The sequence below is a fragment of the Cydia strobilella genome, chromosome 1, assembly GCF_947568885.1.
Source record: "Cydia strobilella chromosome 1, ilCydStro3.1, whole genome shotgun sequence".
Taxonomy (NCBI): domain Eukaryota; kingdom Metazoa; phylum Arthropoda; class Insecta; order Lepidoptera; family Tortricidae; genus Cydia; species Cydia strobilella.
This window is the reverse complement of record NC_086041.1, coordinates 35000588-35020613: the sequence shown is the minus strand read 5'-3', so window position 1 is coordinate 35020613 and position 20026 is coordinate 35000588. Positions and strand designations below refer to the sequence as shown.

General features: G+C 42.1%; 2 protein-coding genes across 2 annotated transcripts in view; both read right to left on the bottom strand.

The window, feature by feature from the left end:
- Positions 1-98: 98 nt before the first annotated feature.
- Positions 99-13028, bottom strand: LOC134744948 (retinoblastoma-binding protein 5 homolog). The gene is made up of 11 exons (XM_063678896.1): positions 12876-13028; positions 12769-12794; positions 12296-12490; positions 10913-11119; positions 9236-9417; positions 5936-6055; positions 4850-5043; positions 3016-3191; positions 1921-2034; positions 1165-1285; positions 99-188 (listed from the first exon to the last, which is right to left on the bottom strand). The coding sequence occupies exons 1-11, from the start codon at positions 12892-12894 to the stop codon at positions 112-114; spliced, it is 1431 nt and encodes a 476-aa protein (XP_063534966.1). The 5' UTR covers positions 12895-13028; the 3' UTR covers positions 99-111.
- A 761-nt stretch (positions 13029-13789) lies between these two features.
- LOC134742745 (remodeling and spacing factor 1) overlaps positions 13790-20026 on the bottom strand; it is a 32332-nt gene continuing 26095 nt past the window's right edge. The window contains exons 20-26 of the mRNA XM_063675961.1: positions 19836-19960; positions 19132-19163; positions 18828-19007; positions 17727-17885; positions 16663-16726; positions 15962-16058; positions 13790-15796 (exon numbers count right to left, since the gene is read on the bottom strand). Of these exons, the coding sequence (XP_063532031.1) occupies positions 14029-15796; positions 15962-16058; positions 16663-16726; positions 17727-17885; positions 18828-19007; positions 19132-19163; positions 19836-19960 (2425 nt within the window). The 3' untranslated portion in view covers positions 13790-14028. The remainder of the gene's footprint in view (positions 15797-15961; positions 16059-16662; positions 16727-17726; positions 17886-18827; positions 19008-19131; positions 19164-19835; positions 19961-20026) is intronic.

Genomic DNA, 20026 nt, shown 5'->3' with positions numbered 1-20026 from the left:
TCTCTATCAAAGAGTGTGAGGCCCTTGACTAAGGTCCTTTCCATCTGAAATTCTGATAAAAAGCCACAAATGTTTTGTAAAGAAATAAAACAGATATATAATAATATTAGTTTATTTTCTCGGTCTCCCCGCCACCTTTTTACTGCCCGCCGCCTGCTTGTTCTTGCCGCCGAACGACAGCGGTTGTTCTGAAAAATTTAAGCCCAGGTTAACAAAATTGCATCACTCATACACCCCACGCCAAAAGTATGGAAGCAAGCTTGTATTTCAATAGAAAAGTATTTTTCGTATTTTTCAATAGGCGTTTAGACAGCTGATGTTTGTCTGCCGTGCTAAAACTGCGATTTGCATTAGAGATGTGCCAACCCGTAAATATTGCAAACCAGGCTGAACTTTTAATTAATTGTACTTTTTAACATTAGTATTTAAGTTTTTCTTTTGTTACTAACACCTTTATGGGCCATGCCTGAAAATAAATGATTATTTAATTTGAACGGTTCGACTTTCTGTGTAAACCGGTTTCAACCCGGGTTGATCAAACCGAGTTGCTATGACGGTCCAAATTGAAAGCGTATTAGGTTTGACCTGTTTGAGGCGATTCGTAAACGCGAATCGAGTCAGTCGGGTTGGGTCGAGTTATAGCAGTTATTGTGATGTTACTCAGGCAAGTTAGTCAGGTCATAAGTTCTGTCACAAAGGTTTTGACTGATAAAATGTAATACAAAGTTCTTAATAATAAAAGTTAACCATGATTAGATAACTTGTTTTATACCGATCAAAACGTAATAAAATTAGTTTAAAATTTTGATCGCGACTTTACTTAGGTACTACTTGTTTACTCTGGGATTGTCGTTAGACGCGAATACGCGGCTTGAGTGAAAAAAAAACCGGCCAAGTGCGAGTCGGACTCGCGCACCGAGGGTTCCGTACTTTTTAGTATTTGTTGTTATAGTGGCAACAGAAATACATCATCTGTGAAAATTTCAACTGTCTAGCTATCACGGTTCATGAGATACAGCCTGGTGACAGACAGACGGACAGCGGAATCTTAGGTCCCGTTTTTCCCTTTGGGTACGGAACCCTAAAAAGTGCCCTGGGGGCAATAGGTCTCGCATTCCGGGGGGTTTAACCAGGCTATTTAGAACTAAAGGATTGTGATCTTACCGGGCGGCGCTATTTTGAGGGAAATATCATAGGTCTTGCTCTTCGGCCTCTTGGCGGTCGGCTCCAGCTTCTCGGGAGTCTCCGTCGGTGTGACCGTGTCCTGCGTGGCCGCCCAGCCGTCCTGCACAACCAAGGATTAAGTATTACTATCATCCTCCTCGGCTACCAGCAGCGCGCGCTCCTCTTTTTGCGGAAGATTCCGCAAGAGATTGAAGATTTCATTCCTCAACCCACCAACGGAGCGGCAGCTGACGTTCACGAGCGTTCATCATACATAGCCGTTAACCGCGATACGAGTTTTCGCACGGGAGGCGATGACCGACGAAATTTGCGCCTGGCTCGCGGTCTAAAAGCTCGCCTCGCTTTCAACGAGTGTGATAGGGACTTCCGGTTCGAACGCCATCTTGATAGTAGCCTCGTGATTAATTCCTTTGTTTTTTGCTCATTAATATTGTTTAAAGTGTAATATCGATAGCTCTATTATACAATAATCTAATGTGGTAGTGTGCAGTGAATGGAGAATTAATCTCAAAGCGTGTTTAACCACCATTTTGGAGTCAACGGCCGGTAGTCCACGTGCTTCTCGTAAAATCCAGCTATCGGTTTTACGAGACAACTACAACAACCACCGAACAGCGTCGTGCTCTAAGAGCATTCATTTTGTTCCTACCCTTTTACGTGACATTGGCTACGGGCAACACCGCCCTCAAGTCCATCAAGAAAAGAAGGAGTGTGATAGGGCCCACAGTGGCATACCTCCGGGTCTTCAATCTCGGGCGCTATGGGCAGGAAGTGCAGCATGCCGCCGTCCGAGCCCTCCTCGTCCGAGCTGCAGAACGCCGCCACGGCCTCGCACGTCGTCACGTCCACCTGCACAGATAATAATGAAATTAAATCGCGGTAGACCCATTCGTATAGTTAAATCTAAAAATATTTAATAAACTGCCGGAGGCTATAAAAAATGTAGAAAATGATAAAAAAATGTTTAAATTAATTAAATCTCTTTTATTAAAAAAATGTTATTACACATTGAACGAATATTTAAATGATAATAATATAAACGAATAACGAAATAATATAGAATGAATAATTAATATCTTAGTAATTATGTAATTTTCTATCAGAATGTAATATGTAACTTATAAAATAAAATAAAAAAATTGTTTTGTTAATTTAGTTTTTAAGACAATTTTACTGTGCCCTAACAGGGTATCATGTACCGACTATATTTTATTTACCACCTGTATGAAATGAACATGATTGCAATAAATAAATGAAATGAAATGAAACAAATATGTTACCTCAAATTCGTCATGATACCGGCTCTCGCTTGCTCGATGGATTTGGTCCTCACTCCTCATCCACGGAATCAACCTCCTGTATTGTATTGTAGTTCAGGCGATTTTCCGCAACTCGACGACTGGCGCCTATTTTGCGTATGGGGGTGGGCTAGTCCTGCCAGCCCAGCTCCTCGAGGAAACCTATCGAACCTTTGATGTTGAGTAGGACCTCGGGGAGGTCTCTCGGGGATCCGAAATGTTTTGCCCTGTATGGGGCCACTCCGCTGCACTCCAGCATCAAACTCCTTCTCGTATTTGAAATTTTCTTTAAACCACGACTACCTCAAAGTCTTACCACAGAATAAATAATAGTACTTGGTACAGAAGATTCACTATCTAACAAAATGCGTCTATTACGACAGATATGACTGCTAGGTGGCGCAAGCGCGAGCAGGCGTCCGTTCCTTACCGGTGCGCGGCAACTCCTATGGCTAGACACCAATATTGGTGTGGGCCGCATGTACTTGCAGCGTCACGACGACATCGCGGAGTGAGCCACGCCCGGTCTCACCTCAAAGTCCTCATCGTCTCTACTCTCGCCGGCCTGGTCGACGGAGCGGTCCTCGTCGGCCACATCGAACTCGCTCTCCCTCTCCTCGTATTCGACGTTCTCGTCCAGTTCTTTGAAGTCGGGCGCGAACGCCGACCAGTTCTCGACCTGATTTTGCGCCCAGATCGATACGACACCTGAAACAAGTTTAATTTATGGAATAAAACTATGAAAACCCGCGTGTCACCCGTTGACCACGAACGCTGTAAAGGGTTCGAAACGTCGGGATGTATTATAAATTCAATATATATCCGTTTTCACAGTTTTATTTCATGAGTAACTATCGCGGTAACCGAAGACAATATTTAGTTTAATTTATTTATTTAGCCTTTATACTCGTGCTTTATACAATACAATACAAATCCTCTTTATTGCACAACCTCAGAAAAAATGTACATGGAAACACAAATAATACATGAAGACAGAGGTGACAACAGGCGGCCTTATCGCTAAAGAGCGATCTCTTCCAGACAACCTTTATTAGTTTATTTATTACACAAAATTAAAACCTTACAGTACAAAAGGCAGACTTAATGCCGTAAGACATTATCTACAAGTCAACCTTAATGCTAAGCAGAGAAATTGAAAAATACAAATAATGTAAGTAAATTAAGAATTGAGAGTAATATCATACAGTAACTTATACTAGAGCGGTACTGTCATAGTAAATTTTGTAACCCCAGTAAATTCACTGCCATCTGTCGACACACTTTAAAACTAAAAATGAAGATTTATAAAAATACGATAGAATGTAATAAAACTATGGGTGACTCAGTCACCCGTTGACCACGAACGCTGTAAAGAGTTCGAAACGTCGGGATGTATTATAAATTCAATATACGCGATATAATCCGTTTTCATAGTTTTATTTCATGAGTAACTATCGCGGTAACCGAAGACAATATTACGATAGAATGTATTTAAATATAGATAAATGATTTTTTTTATTTGCATTAATTATTTTTATGATTTTGACCCATGTTCTTTCACTGATATGCGTTAAAATTGTTAAATAACAAACGAAACCGTCAACGCCATCTATACGACTGTAGGCCAAAACTAGTAGTTCCCTCTGAACGAGAATCAAATTTTCTTGATTTTCGAGGCACGTTTTTTCCTTAGACTGTATCCATCTATTACGGAGTTATACCTATCTTTGGTAATATGTGCAAATTATGTCGATTTTTGCAAGGTTGTCCAACATAGCGACTACCCCTGACGATTATGACTTTGGACACCTATGTTGCGATCTTAGCGATAAAATGGCATTTATATTTAAAATGTATAGTTATCACATGTGCCTTCACACATTTTTACGCAATATTATCTTGTCCTTGGATGTTCTACATTATATATAACTAATTCAGAACCTCATGTTGTTTGAACTAAATCAATAGAACGTTGGTTAAAATCGCACTATCATGATGAGATTGCTCTCCTGGCACTACATACATACATACCAGCAATGATGCTCGCTATAACGAGTTGAATTAAATGCCCGAAAATTATTTTAAATCAGTCTTTATACCCTTACCATTAACTAAATTACTTGAATGACGGGATGGGGTTGGGTATTGTTATGATTTATCCGAGGCGTTCGACTGTGTTGATCCCTTGACATCTCTCGTTAAACCTTACCATCATGATGTCATATTAAAGATGTGTGTTTTACTTTCATATCCAACTACCCCAGAACCCATATTAATGTTGTTTGATTTAAATCAATATAAATGTTGGTTATAATTGGTGTACCCCAGGGATCTACATTGGGACCTTCTCTGTTTACTTAACTAACCTGCACTAATACTAGCTATGATGGGTCGGATGGGATGCCAGACCACATCGAGCAGCAGCTCGCCCTTGGTCCCGTGCAGTATCTTGACGAGGTTGCCGATGCTCTTCTCCCAGATGTAGAGCGCGTGCTGGCGCGCTGAGCCCGCGCAGATGTACTCGCCGTCGCCGGAGAAGCAGCATTTCTTCCATGTCGTCCTGGGGACAGTAGGGAACAAACTTAGTGGTAAAAAAAGAAGAAAATTAGTTAGTATTCAGTTTATATACAATTTAATTGTTAACACCCTGATACTCTTGCATTATATTTTCATTATTGTTGTTATTGTTTTTGTTATTGTTTGCACAGATAGCTCTGTTTTACTCTGTAGAAACTTTATTAAACATGATGTTAAAATATTTTCATTAAGGAAACTGTAAGTCTAGCTTTAAAAAAAAAACCAGTTTTATGTATAACTAACTATAAAAGACTGTTTGTTTCTTAAATAAATAAATAAATAAAATAAAATCTCTCATCATTTCTTGTTTTTTGTACTACTACCAAATTCATCAAGAGTTGTTTGACTTTATAGGGGCACTAGCTTTTGCCCGCGACTACGTCTGCGTGGAGTCAGTAACAGCAGCTAGAGCAAGTTTAGCGCCTGGAGAAAGTCTTATAGCATTCATTCAATTTAAGCATAATACAAATTACACACAAATTATCAGGCAACTCATTAATTATCTCAATTCCCGCTTTTCACCCTCTTAAGAGATGATTTTCGGGATAAAAACTATCCTATGTCCTTCTCCGGAACTCAAACTATCTATATGCTAAATTTCAACTAAATCGGTTCAGCGGTTTAAGCGTGAAGAGGTAACAGACAGACAGACGGACACACTTTCGCATTTATAATATGTGCCATTTTCAACCAAAAGGGTACTTATTGCCGCTTGTCAGTAAGGCGCTATTTCCATATAGCTTCAATTAGAAATCAACCTTATAAACAAGCGACAATGTGGTACCTTTTGGTTGAAAACGTCACATATTAGTATGGATTGAAGTAGTAGCAGAGTACCAATCAACACCTGCCACGTAAACGATAAATAAACTCACTTGTTGACTAGATCCTGTAATTTCTGTATGGGCTCGGGCTCTCCGTTGACGCCGCTCTTGACGACCGTGGTCGTGTCGTACACGCGGATCACGCGGTCCGAGGTGTTCACCAGGAAGCAACTACAATATACGACCAAGTTTAATATCGAAAGTCTAATCTAAGGCAAAGATAGATATAACTCCGTAATAGATGGATACAGTCTAAGGAAAAAACGTGCCTCGAAAATCAAGAAAATTTGATTCTCGTTCAGAGGGCGCTACTAGTTTTGGCCTACAGTCGTATAGATGGCGTTGACGGTTTCGTTTGTTATTTAACAGTTTTAACGCATATCAGTGAAAGAACATGGGTCAAAATCATCAAAATAATTAATGCAAAAAAAAAAACTGTATTTAAATACATTTTATCGTATTTTTACAAATCTTCGATTTTAGTTTTAAAGTGTGTCGACAGATGGCAGTGAATTTACCGGGGTTACAAAATTTACTATAACAGTACCGCTCTAGTATAAGTTACTCTATGTCTAAGGTAACTCTCAACAGTCTCAACTGTATTATTATAAGATAAAAGTGTGCAAAAGGGAAACCATCACATCACATATATGAACACTTCATGAGTGCGAAAGGCAGACTATAAATGAATAAACGTGACCACTATTGAGCTTCATTGCGACCGCTTGTATGTGGACCGGAAAATACGAAAAGCTATTATTATTTAAAATAAATAAATTTTATAGGACATTCTTACACAGATTGACTAAGTCCCACGGTAAGCCCAAGGAGGCTTGTGTTATGGGTACTCAGACAACGATATATATAATACTAGCTACTTAACGATATATATAATACTACTACTTTTGCCCGCGACTTCGTCTGCGTGGACTTAGTAACCGCAGCTAGAGTAAGAATAGCGCCTGGAATATTTTTCATAGCAATCTAAATTTGAGCATATTATGCACACAAATTATCAGGCACTTCGTTAATTATCTCAATTCCACCCCGCTTTTTACTTTCTTAAGGGATGATTTTCGGGATAAAAACTATCCTATGTCCTTCTCAGGGACTCAACCTATCTCTATGCCAAATTTCATCTAAATCGGTTCAGCGGTTTAAGCGTGAAGAGGGAACACACAGACAGACAGACAGACTTTCGCATTTATAATATTAGTATGGATATAAATTATTAAATACATAGAAAACACCCATGACTCAGGAACAAATATCTGTGCTCATCACACAAATAATAAATGCCCTTACCGGGATTCGAACCCAGGACCATCGGCTTCACAGGCAGGGTCACTACCCACTAGGCCAGACCGTTTGTCGTTATTTAGTCTCATTTAATGTGATCTGTATAAAATTATCCTATAATATTTATTTATTATTATATTTATCCATTATTTATTTATTAATTTAAACATAAGTACTATAGCTAGAACCTTAAGCCATAGGAAGTTGCCATAATAGGGATGATGACACATGTTGAATTTTATAACAAAATCTATTAGCATATGATAAGCAAATGAGCAATTTATCACAATAATGTAGACATTAAAATAACATATATGGAAATAATACAAAAATACTTGTACTTGAAAGTTTCAAAATTTTTGTAATTTTTTAATTGCCAAAAAGGAAAAAGTAAGGGTACCATTCGATTCCTTACATTTTATCCAAAAAAAGATTGTATAGCAACTATATAAACGCAATATTTCACCGACAAAAACACAATTTTCTTGTCCATACATTCAAAATGGGCTCTCAGTGACCTTGACGTCACGTTCACTCATCGTTTTGTTAGGAGCGTTTCACGAGTGAAGTACGACTGTCGGACTTTGACTATAATTTCACTTTTATATTGCTTTAATGCAATGGGTCCCATATATAGACATTTGATCCTAAAAATAAACCTGATCGATTGATACCATTAATGAAAATTTGTCATCTTGTGATTTTACCACAGATTTAATATATACGCTAGATGACGCAAATACCACGATTTGTATTGAAACCAAGCGTGCCGACTTTTTCATACAAAATTTACACATTATATAATTTTAAAATCACTTATCTGTGATAGGAAGTATGTTCTTGCCTTTGGGTGCTCGCAATTTTTGGGCTGTTGCAGTTAATTATCATGCAATGAAGCATTTTTTAAGTTTTCACGGACGTCCGGCTGCAACAACTGACGCGCGTGGACTGTAAAGCGCGACGGTCAACCTCGACGCTTGGTCGGGGTTCGGACACGCGAAGCAGGGACCGGACAACCCTTTCCGCGATAAAACCCTTTCAATGGGCGTCACTTAAACACGGCTAACACATTGAAAGACTTTCCCTTCTGAACTGCAAGCCCATTCATACCCCCTTTGACTAACCCTTACCGAAAAGCTAACCAAAAATAAGGCTAGCTCTTAATAAGGGTTACCCTTATCTTTAAGCGCTTTTTATAAAGGTTTCCCTTTGCGTGAAAGAGACAGGATTAGTATATATCTACGGTAGTGTATGAAAAGGAAAGAAAATACGTGCCTAGTCAAAGAACGCCGCCGTCGCCGCCGACGATCGCTCGGATTCAAAGTAATGTGTGCTTTATGAACAAGGCAGACGACTTAAATTAGCACGCTTATATGCTAAAAGGGAAGCCCTTTATAAGGCTAACCCTTATAAGCAATATGCAAGGTGTTGGTGAGCGGATGATAAGGGTTTTGTAAGGGTATTTGGGCTACCGATAACTCAAATGTGGTAGCTTTATATAAGGGTTTTTAAAAGCAAAACAAAGGGTTTCGTCTGGCAAAGGGTATGGTGAGTTAAGCCTTATTATTGCCAAAGATAGATATAACTCCGTAATAGATGGATACAGTTTAAGGAAAAAACGTGCCTCGAAAATCGAGAAAATTTGATTCTCGTTCAGAGGGCGCTACTAGCTTTGGCCTACTGTCGTATAGATGGCGTTGACGGTTTCGTTTGTTATTTAACAATTTTAACGCATATCAGTGATAGAACATGGGTCAAAATCATAAAAATAATTAATGCAAATAAAAAGAATCATTTATCCATATTTAAATACATTTTATCGTTTCTTATAAATATTTATTTTTAGTTTTAAAGTGTGTCGACAGATGGCAGTGAATTTACTGGGGTTACGAAATTTACTATGACAGTACCGCTCTAGTATAAGTTACTCTATGTTATTGCATAAGGCTTAACTCACCAAGGGATAGCGGGCCGGTCCCTGACGCGAAGTAGATGCATTTGCGTCTTCTATGGTATATTTATTTAATTATAGTTACAATAAGAACCACTCACTTTCCCCTCCTAGCGAACTCTATGCTCTTAATCCCCGTTGTGCTGGAGGTGCCGACGGTGATCTTGAAACTCGCCTTTATTGCCAGCGTCTGTGAGTCCAATATCAATATCTTGCCTTTTGTGTTGCCCGTGTATACGTAGTCGCCGCGCCGGTCGAATGATGCTATCACATTTATATCACCCTGAAAGTGACAAATACAGTTAAGAGTAAAGTAAAAAATTTAATCACATAGATATTTTTGGTTGTAGTTTTTTTTTATTTTTATTTTTTATTATAAACTGATCGGCGATTGGCACTAGTCACACCTGATGGAAAGTGAAGACAGGGCCTAAGATGGAGCTCACCGGTTCAGTAACAGCCTATTCACTCTTGTTTTAAAGAGACCGAGGTTATATTGATCAGGGAATACAGATGGCGGGAGCGCATTCCATTCCTTAGCCGTCCGTAAGTGTTTATAAAAAACGTATTATTGATGTTTTAACACTCCCTACAAACTAAGTACTTCTTTTAACTTCTTTTAGTTTCTTACACTGTATTCCAAGTACCTACCCAACATATTTATGCATAATCAACCGTTCTATGTTGTTGTCGACACCGGTAGTCCTTAAGACTTGACGGTGATTAGTTTGACTCTGAATGAACATTATTCATGTTAATTAGTGGTAAGCGGTGCGGGCCACACATATTGTAGACATTGTAGTAATTAGTATAATATGTATTACTTGTAGTGGCTGTAAATAAATTGAAAAAAAAAAAAAAAAAAAAAAAAAGGGTACACCCATTAATTACGTCACACGAATTTCGAGGTTTTTCTACCCCTCCCCCCTTCCTTGTCACACTTGGTCACATTTGGCGAACCCCTCCCCCCTGGTGTGACGTCACATTTCTTCAATGAAATCGGCAAATTAAGTATTATTAATATTTTATCAAAATATTTTTCGACAAAAGGAATATTAGTAATTTTATAACCCAAAACAGATTTGAAAAGAAAATTAAACTATTAAAAACGATTATCTTTCCAAAAACTTGTTATTAAACTATACAGCGAATAAAATAATTTAAATAAGTTAATGTGATGTCACAGTTTGTGACTCCCCCTCCCCCTTGCCACAAGTGTCACAACATGTCACATTTTCTTGACCGCCTCCCCCCCTAAACGTGTGATGTAATTAATGGATGACCCCAAACAGTGTCCGACCGAAGATACAGTTACGGTTTCAGCCAAAAAATCATGTTTCCGCCGTAGTTTCAATTTCGGCGGAAAAACGACCTAACCTTTCGGCCGGGCCAAAACTAACGAAACGTACTATGAAACTAAACTATGTGATAAAGACCAAAAGTTGGGGAAGTAGGACAACAATATTAATGTTTATAAATTCGTATAATACACAAATCGGGATCCCTTTGTTTGACATAATTATTGAAAGTCATAATGTAATGATTGTCATATTATCATTAGTCATAATTCTGAAACCGTTAACTTTTCAGGATTTTCCTCGGGTTATCCTATAGATAGGTTAGGTTTGTTTTATGGCAATCCTGAAAAGTTACGCGTTTCGGAGAAAAACCAAATTATGACTAATGATAATATGACAATCATTACATTATGACTTTCAATAATTATGTCAAACAATAGAGACCCAAACAAATCACATCGGTAAAGTAAAATGTCTTACATCTTCATCAATGGGCAGTATGTTGTGATCGCCGTCCGTGTCGACCAACAGCGCCGCATGCCGCATGGGACACACGAGGAACCTCTTGTCGTTGCGTGGATCGAACTGGACTCGCACTATGGCGGTTGGGAAGCGGTAGCGCTGCTCGCACTCGCCTGTGAGGATGTCCCAGATGCAAACATTGTGGTCTGTTGAGGCTGACAGAAGCTGGAATAGAACATAATTATTTTAAATTATCAAGGGCATCACCAGAGAATTGCTTAATTTGCTTATTGGTTAATCCAGCACGGCTACTATTCGGCTAGGTTTACCCGGCGTCACAGATTATATAATAGTTCTTACGAAAAGATGCTTATCTCTCAAAGAAAACGCAAATACCTACCGTTTTGATACCTACACAAAAATACAATGGAGTGAGCTTCAACGCGCCGCTCCCCGCACTGCGCGCGCCGACACAATGCTAGGGTTGCCGCTTCTTTTGAATACTTAGGTATCTTAGGTAGATATCTAACTATAAATGTGCAAAAAGCATCACACCCCTACATCTTTAAAACAATCGGTGACGTGCGTGCGTTAGCGCGTGTGGCAACCAACTGGCTTGGTAGTTGGTACCGTGAAGGGGACGCGACTTGTAGGTATAAATCCGAGCTCGCGCGGAGAGTTCCATAGGCCTGACGGCATTAAATTTGTATGGCAACATTCAAAATCGTTCACACAGCGTCTATGTGGGAAAGCGGTCTAGCCGAAAATTAACGTGTAGACCAGTCTTCAGCAATGATATATTAGGTAAGCATTGACTGGAAAGAGGCAATTTCAGTTGTTATAGCTGCCTGCATCATTGATTGTCATGTGACAAAGTCTGCAGCTATATGTCTGTTAAAGTTCTTTTCGAAATCGCATCCTGTTTCCAGTGTAGTGTGGTTCTAGCTGTTGATGAGAAAAACCGTAAAATAATTTGCCATGGTTGTGAAAGACAAATATATGTCAAGTGTAGTAGGTTGCTAGCTACCGAGTTAAGAGTTATCTAGTTGCAGTCTCCTACCCTGAAATATTTGCAGCATTGATGAAATTAGTGTCTGAATTGAAAAGTGAGGTTGAGGAACTGAAAAAGGGTTGTAATGATGGTACCAATATTGAATCGGTCCTGCAAGAGATGGAAGACAGGAAAAGGAGGTGTTTCAATGTAATTATGCATCCACCTGACAGAGCCTGTGTTGCGCATTAACCTCATACAAATACATACAAATTACATACAAATTTTTGTACATATTCCTAAATCTATTTTGAACTTTTGTTGAGTAACTAAGGGTTCCAAATTCAAAAACAAAACAAATGCTTGTGGGTCTCAGGAGGTTAAATAAGAAAAATTAAATAATAACTAACCTTCCTACAATTTCTGGACCAACTAAGACTGCAGACGGGATACACATGTGCGGATATTGACTTTGCAATTCCTCGCGTAAGGAAGTCCCAAATAAATATCCTCCCATCGTTGCACCCCACTGCCAACAGGGTACCTCGACGGTTAAACGCGCAGGTCGCCGCCAGAGATATCGAGTCAAGAGACCCATCAAACTCCTGAAAAATACAATTATCTTAGTTAAATAAGTTTACTATAATAAAGGCAAGATTAAGGTTAGTTTTTGTATTGAATTAGGTTGGCTGAAAGTACCAGCATAGGAACTACATTCATTTTTATCTGCGACTTGTGAGCATATAGAAGAAACAATCTCTAATCTTAAGTCAACATGACAAACTTTCTTTTTATTCATAATATAATTATACTAGTTGGGTTTTGTCAAAATAAATTATACCTAGTGATGGAAATCTATTAATTATATTATTTAAGTGCTTACCTCGGGATAATTTTGTCCAAAAGATTCTGGAATAAAATTTAAATGTGATTTAAAAACAATAACAAGTAGGAAACAAACACCGGAACACCATATTTAAGTTTACTTACCAAGTAACTCTAAATTCATGGCTGTGTAATGGTTTGTAAATTAATTTTTAGATTTGTGTTATTAAATATTATTATACTATAATGATAAAACTCATTTACTTAAAACTATTTCTATTTCTCTCGAAACGACGCTGCTTCTACCATGTTCGCGTCTATTCTATTTTGACATTTGGTTGACACTGTTGACAGCTGCGTGAGCCTCCGAGTTTTGCGGATAGTTTAAGATACCTTCAAAACCGCTACTAAGCACAATGACATATAGCGTTGTGATTAAGGTTATCATGGACGGTCGGACGCGCGTCGCGTGCGTTCGCTCCGCACCACAGACTGATAAGGACGCGGCTACGTGTTGTAAGTGAGAGAGAGAGAAATATAATCTGTATTGCGTCTCACATTTTACTTAATGAGAGAGTGAGATGCAATGCACATTAGACAAAGAAATTATTGGACAGATGGAATACCACCCTAAGTTATTACCACTGTAGTAAAATCTTCGTGGTAACTGTGTTATTTATAATGGAAATAACCCGATTTTTCTTGGGGCAGTGACTGAAAGTATTATATTCTTTGGAATGAAGGGTAACGTACGGACCACACGGTATACTACGCTACGGAGCGTTAGCGATTGGCATGTTGGCTAAGCACCCTAAATCGTAACAGACTACCGCACCGCGACCTTTGTGCGGTGCGACACACGTTATAGGCTTAATACACCATCGCACAATGACCTTTGTGCGATCGTTGCACTCGACTTACTTATACATATACTATTATACTCTTTGCACTCGACTCGAAGTTATGTCTCTCATGACTAAACGATTAACTATGTAAGTAAATGAGACCAAATGCGGGATAAGGATTTTTAATTAACGCATTATCGCATTGCAAATAATGACTAGGATTAATGAGAGACATTGTAGGAGAAAACATTTATTTTGCAAAAAGAAATAATCGATTTGATTCTATAATAAAATTCGTATTTAGAGATACATGTAAGTACTTATCGACTCTGTATAAATAAATCTCACTTAAACATAACCGGAAATAATACATTTTATTCGAGACCAAAAAGTCCTCAACTTAATCTGCTAATTACGCAAACGTAATATCGAATCGATATATAAATAGATCACTATAGAGTATGTACAGGTCGCTACGCGTCGAGCTCGTCCTCGCGTTGGCTCGAGAAGTAGCTGACGAGGCCGCCGAACACGCTGCCCTGCGGCTCGGACGGGGGCTCGGTCTTCACGAAGTCGGGGCCCTTGGGGGGCTCGGGGGCTTCCTCCATGGGCGCCGGGGGGACAGCCATCGGCTCCGGGGCCCTTACGGGCATGGAGAGGGGCACGGGGGCGGCGGCGGGCACGGAGGCCAGAGGTGGCGGGGCGGGGACTTCCGCAGGTGAAGGTTTGTCCGGCGGCGGGGTAGGCGGAGGTTTCTCTTGCCGCATGTCCGGCCCCGGGTAGTACGGCGCGGCCGGACTGGGCGCTCTCATCAACGGAATGTTGTACGGCGGAGCGCCCGGCCGCAGCATCGGGAGGTAGTGCGGCGCCTCGGCCCGCGGCGATCGCGCCGGCTCAGGTTTCTCCGGTAAAAACTGGTGGAGGTTTTGATGCATGCGCTGCAGCGGGGAGGGGCCGCGGAGGAGCAGCGGCTGTTCCGCGGGCGGCGCGTACGGGCCGTAGGGGCCGTACTGCGGCGCGTACGGCCCGAGCGGGTAGCGCGGGCGACGCTCCTTATTGTCCGTGACCTTCATCTTGGGGTGGCGCGGCGGCTCGGGGGACACGCGCGGCGGAGACTGCACCGGCGAGTGGTACTCGGGTTCGGTCTTCACCTCGGCTTTGATCTTCAGCGGGGGCTCCTTGGCGGGCGGGGTCGTGGAGTTGGAGCCGGGCCCGGGCGGGAGGGAGCCGGGGGAGGCGGGGGGAGGCGGGCCGGGGGACGGCGTGCCGGGCGGGCCGTGCGGGCCGGCGAGCCTCACCGGGCCGCGCGCGCCCTGCAGCTGCACGGGCGGGCCGGCGCGCAGGAGCCCGTGCAGCGCACTCGGGTGCGGCCCGTGCGGGGGGCCGTGCGCCGACACCGGGGGGTGCGGCCCCGGCCCGTGGTGGGATCCGGGCGGGCCGCGGGGCCCCGGCGGCCCGTGGGAGGAGCCCGGCGGGCCCGGAGGTCCGTGCGAGGAATTCGGTGGCCCATGAGGGGGTCCGTGAGATGAGGGAGGCGGCCCGTGCGGTCCCGGCGGTCGGTGGGAGAACCCGGGCGGGCCGTGAGGTCCCGGGGGTCCGTGGCCACCCGGCGGGCCGTTGGGATGTCCGGGAGGCCCGTGGGACGAGCCCGGGGGGCCGTGAGGTCCGGGCGGGCCGTGGGGCGCTCCGGGTTGACCGTGGGCGCCGGGCGGCCCGTGAGACGATCCGGGGGGTCCGTGAGAATTTCTTGGCGGCCCGTGCGACGAGCCCGGGGGCCCGTGAGGCCCATGGGAGGATCCCGGCGGGCCATGGGTCGACCCGGGGGGCCCGTGAGGTCCATGGGACGATCCCGGCGGGCCATGGGTCGACCCGGGGGGCCCGTGAGGTCCACGGGACGATCCCGGCGGCCCGTGAGGGCCCGGGGGCCCATGGGTCGACCCGGGGGGGCCGTGAGGTCCGGGCGACCTGTAGGGCGAGCCCGACGGCCCGTGGTGCGACGGGGGCCCGACGGTCCCCAGCAGCCGGGGCCCGAGAGCCAGGTGCGAGACGCCGTGGCCGGGGGGCTGCTGCGCGTCGGGCAGGCGGTAGGGCGCGAGGCGGTAGTAGTGCGGCGGGTACTGGCGCGGCGGCAGGCCGGGGTGCGGCACGTACATCATGCTCTGCGGCCGCGGACCGTACGGCGACCCCCCGCCCGCGCCCCCGACCCCGCCGCCGCCCCCGCCCGGGTACATCATCGGACCTCTGCGAAAATACGAAATCATTATCAACACTACCGAATCACATGAACACCAGATTTCTATCAAAAATAAATTTATAATTATTGAATATGTTTTTCCTTGTGTGTGTGTGTGTGTGTGTGTGTGTGTGTGTGTGTGTGTGTGTGTGTGTGTGTATGTGTGTAAGTACCTGTATTGGTTCATCATGTGCGGCATGCGCGTGATGACGCTGGGTTCTTCGCTGACCGGCTTGAAAGGCTGCGGGGAGCCGGCTACGGATAGTGTGCCTGTCAAACAATTTTGATGTTTTAATTTAATTAAAAGAAAGTTACTGCTTCAACTGAGACTTAAAATTCAATATGAATCGGTGAATCCTGCTTTCATCCTCGCCACTTGCACCATCGCACTAACCCGGGGTTAACCCGTTAACCGTGTCAAATTGTAATGGTAACCATGATAACTCCAGGTTTAACCGGGTTAGTGGGATGGTGCAAGTAGAGCTAAGGAGATGCAACAGGAATAGCTATATATCTAAATGAATTATAGCCAGCAAAAGCTAGTACGAATTAATTTTAGAGTAATTAAATAATGAAATATAAATCACAATAATGTACACTTCAGAGATGTCATTATTTATGTCATTACTAGCGACCCGCCCCGGCTTCGCACGGGTGCAATACTGATGTATTATACATATAAATCTTCCTCTTCAATCACTCTATCTATTAAAAAAAACCGCATCAAAATCCATTGCGTAGTTTAAAAGACATAAGCATACATAGGGACAAACAGACAGCAGGAAGCGACTTTGCTTTATACTATTGTAGTGATTAGTGGTAATAAAGGTAGGATGGAATAATGGCGTTGCTTATGTGAGACGTGTTGGCCTACCCTCCCTCAGGCTGTCGGCGGCCAGCGCGCCCGCCACCGGCACGCCCCGCAGCTCCGCCCGCACCTGCGTCAACAAACACCCATACAACACTATTAACATAACATTATTGTTAGCGCCTATTTGCGCTGTTTAAATAAAACAAGTCAATCAACTTGAAATTACCATTTTTAATGGGTTTTAGTACAATGTACAATAATGTGTCATGATTTTTTAAAAAGAACGATGTCGTGCGCCAGGAGGCAGCACGATGCCGGATGGCCGAGTGTCATGATTTTTAAATATTTATTTGATTATTTAGGTAATTGATAAATTTAATGTGGTAACACTGGTATCGTGCTTCCTTCTTTGTGGTTAAAAATAAAAAAATAAAAGGAGGGTACTTAAGAATAATGTAAAACGGCTGGGTATGAACAGAAAGATTTTTTTTTTTTTTACATTTATGGTCTGGATGCGAGTCCTTTAAGCCAAAGTTAATGGTGGACTGACGAGGTTGTGGTGGGATTGTGAAGAGTAGTTATAAGAAGGTATTACTGTTGATAGTGTTGATAAGTTAATGTTGGAGAAATAAATTATTATAGCAAAATAACTGGTGAGTTTCGTTTCAAATGTATAGGCTCTTTGTCTAGGACACGCGCGTTTATCGTGGTGTGGTGTCTAATTTTGCAGCTAACAAATGAACTAACATTGTATCCCAATGTTGGTGTATCGGTTGTCCCAATGTTTTAAGGGCACGGAGGTTTTTAGTAACATAGGCGTAAAAATAATTTGAGAAAATTAAAACTATAATTTGATTTTTACAATGGTAATTATACAATTTAAACTTAAATACTAGTTCATTCATAGATTCAACTTCAAATAAGTAAAGGTAAAGTTGAAACTTTAATACCAACCAAATGTGTGTTTTCTGTTGCTAATTGTGACAATAAAATAATAATAATAAATATAATAAAAAAATGTGGGTAGTTTTACAGTTATATTGCAAACGGACAGTCGCATCATAAGGGTACCTTTTGTACCTTTTTAGTATGGAACGATAAAAAGTAAAAATTAATGTCCACGTTACCTGTAACCTCGGCTGTGTAGGGAACCTTTGCTGCTGGTCGGAACCCGGACTCGGGCCGGGACCTGGGTAATCCGGATGCTTCATGCCCGGGTACATCATCCGCATGTCTGGTCTAACGTTGTAACCCACTGGGCCGGATATTGGGTATTCTGGCTTTTCCTATGACAAGTAATAATTTAATTACCTATCGAGTGATGTTATACTTGATACTGAAGGTATAATTCAATGAACTTGCCACAAAGGCCCGAGGCTATATATTAGATCTCGGAGTAAAAAAAAAGGCTGAATAGAATAAAATATTTATAAAAAAATTACACACTAAAGTATAAAAATCATACAGATAAGACTTCCAAATTTAATAGGGTGCCAACCAGGGATGTTGCGGATGCCGATTTTTTGACATCCGCGGATGCGGATGCGGATTTTTAAAGACTCATATCCGCGGATGCGGATGTCGAGATAAGGCACATAAAAAAACAAAACTTCGTATTTGAACAAGAATATAGGTGCCCCACAATCGCATTACTATACTAAAGTCCAAAAAAAAAAATTATACACTTCTTGTCGCCGTCCGTCATAGACTAAAGTGCTCGATCGACGAATCACAAAAACGAAACGAGATTCCTATTGGCTAATGACGAAATTACCTAGCACTTACGCCGCCGTTAAGACGTTCCTGTACCTACCTGTTCCACATCCGCATCCGCATTAAGCTCCGCATTGATTTAATGCGGATGCGGATGTTGAAAATAATGCGGAAGTTCCGCGGTTGCAGATGCGGATGGGAATATTCGCAACATCCCTGGTGCCAACAATGCATGTCTTTACACATTGTTGTGTGCCTGTTCTCTAACCAGTATCCAGTAGTCGGTGCAATACCCAAAAATTCGTCATGGCAGTCATTTTCAAGGTTTTCGGGGAATTGAATAAATGAAAATAATTGTCATGGGATTCATCCAATTAATCGGTTAACCGCGAAAGCTGATGACGCCGGTTTGAATCCGGTCGCAGGCACTGGTTTGGTCACTATTTCTATAGTACTTATAATTATGATATCTATTTCAGTTTATAATAAATTTAACGTAACGAACGTAACAATACCTTTTTCACCCGCTTGCTCTCCTGCAGCGCTATCTTCGCTAGTTTCTTTTCCTCTCGCTCTTTCGCCTTTAGTTCTTTTAGTTTCTCTTTCTCTTCCTTCTTTTGTATTCTCTCCATCCGTTTGGCTTCTTTCTCTGCTAGTTTGGCTTCGCGCTCTTGGCGTTTCTTTTCTCTTTCAATCTTAAATATAAAAAATATGAGTTAGGAAAATGTGAGGCCTCAAATTTTATTTCTATGTATTTAGTGAGGATTTTTATGATTTTTATGCTAGCGAAATATTCAAATGATATAATTTATTCATTACCTGATTGGGTTTGATCGGTTCTTGGCTTAGATCTGTAAACAAAAATGTGTGTTAGATGTTAGGTTGCAAAACAAGTAAAATGTGGAAGTGAATGTAGTGCGTATTATTGATTTTGTTGATAACACCGAGATATTATATTCTAGCAAAGACTTTTCAATTTAATGTGTGATAATATAAATTTGTGAAATTTTGCTATTATGTAATCAACATGGAATTGGATTCAAGAGTATTTCGTTTACAGTTATATTTATGGGAAGTTCATTTCTATATGTCCACTGAATGCATTTATATGTAAGCGTTCGTAAGTTTTCTGGTTGTAGATGGCGGTGGATCCCTTATAGGGATAAGTCCGCCTTTGTACATTGTATATACTTTTAGATTATTTTAAACCGGGTCACTCACGTATTATTAAGTCGAATAGCTCGACATGTTTCGGTCCAATTTACACGCCGCGCCCTCGACCAGTGAAGACGTGTCGTGTCTCCGTGAAGACGTTCCTCGTAAATTGGACCGAAACATGTCGAGCTATTCCACTTAATAATACGTGAGTGACCCGGTTTAAAATAATCTAATATGTTTGAGTCTCACGGGAGTTTTATAGTATATACTTTTGTTCTTTTATTGTGTTTATAATATGTCTTATGTACAATAAAGTGTTTACATACATACATGGTGTGTGTGTGTGGGAATATTAGTGTGGTTACCTTTGATCTTGACGCCGACGAGCTTGGCGAGCGCGTCGTCGGCGCCCCCCGCCCCCGCTCCCCCCGCGCCGCCCCCGCCCCGGCCCCCGCCCCCGCCCCCGCCCCCTCCGCGGCCGCGCGGACCCCTGTAATCAATTACATTTTTAGGGTTCCGTACTCAAAGAGTAAAAATGTCGATGGCGCTTACGCCA

What these genes read in the sequence shown, in the direction of transcription:
- LOC134744948 (XM_063678896.1), bottom strand. An exon ending in TACTGCCCATTGATGAAGAT is followed by an intron (nt 9,418 to 10,912) that starts GTAAGACATTTT and finishes TGTCACTTTCAG; the next exon opens with GGTGATATAAATGTGATAGC. An exon ending in CCGAGATTGAAGACCCGGAG is followed by an intron (nt 1,286 to 1,920) that starts GTATGCCACTGT and finishes TTGGTTGTGCAG; the next exon opens with GACGGCTGGGCGGCCACGCA.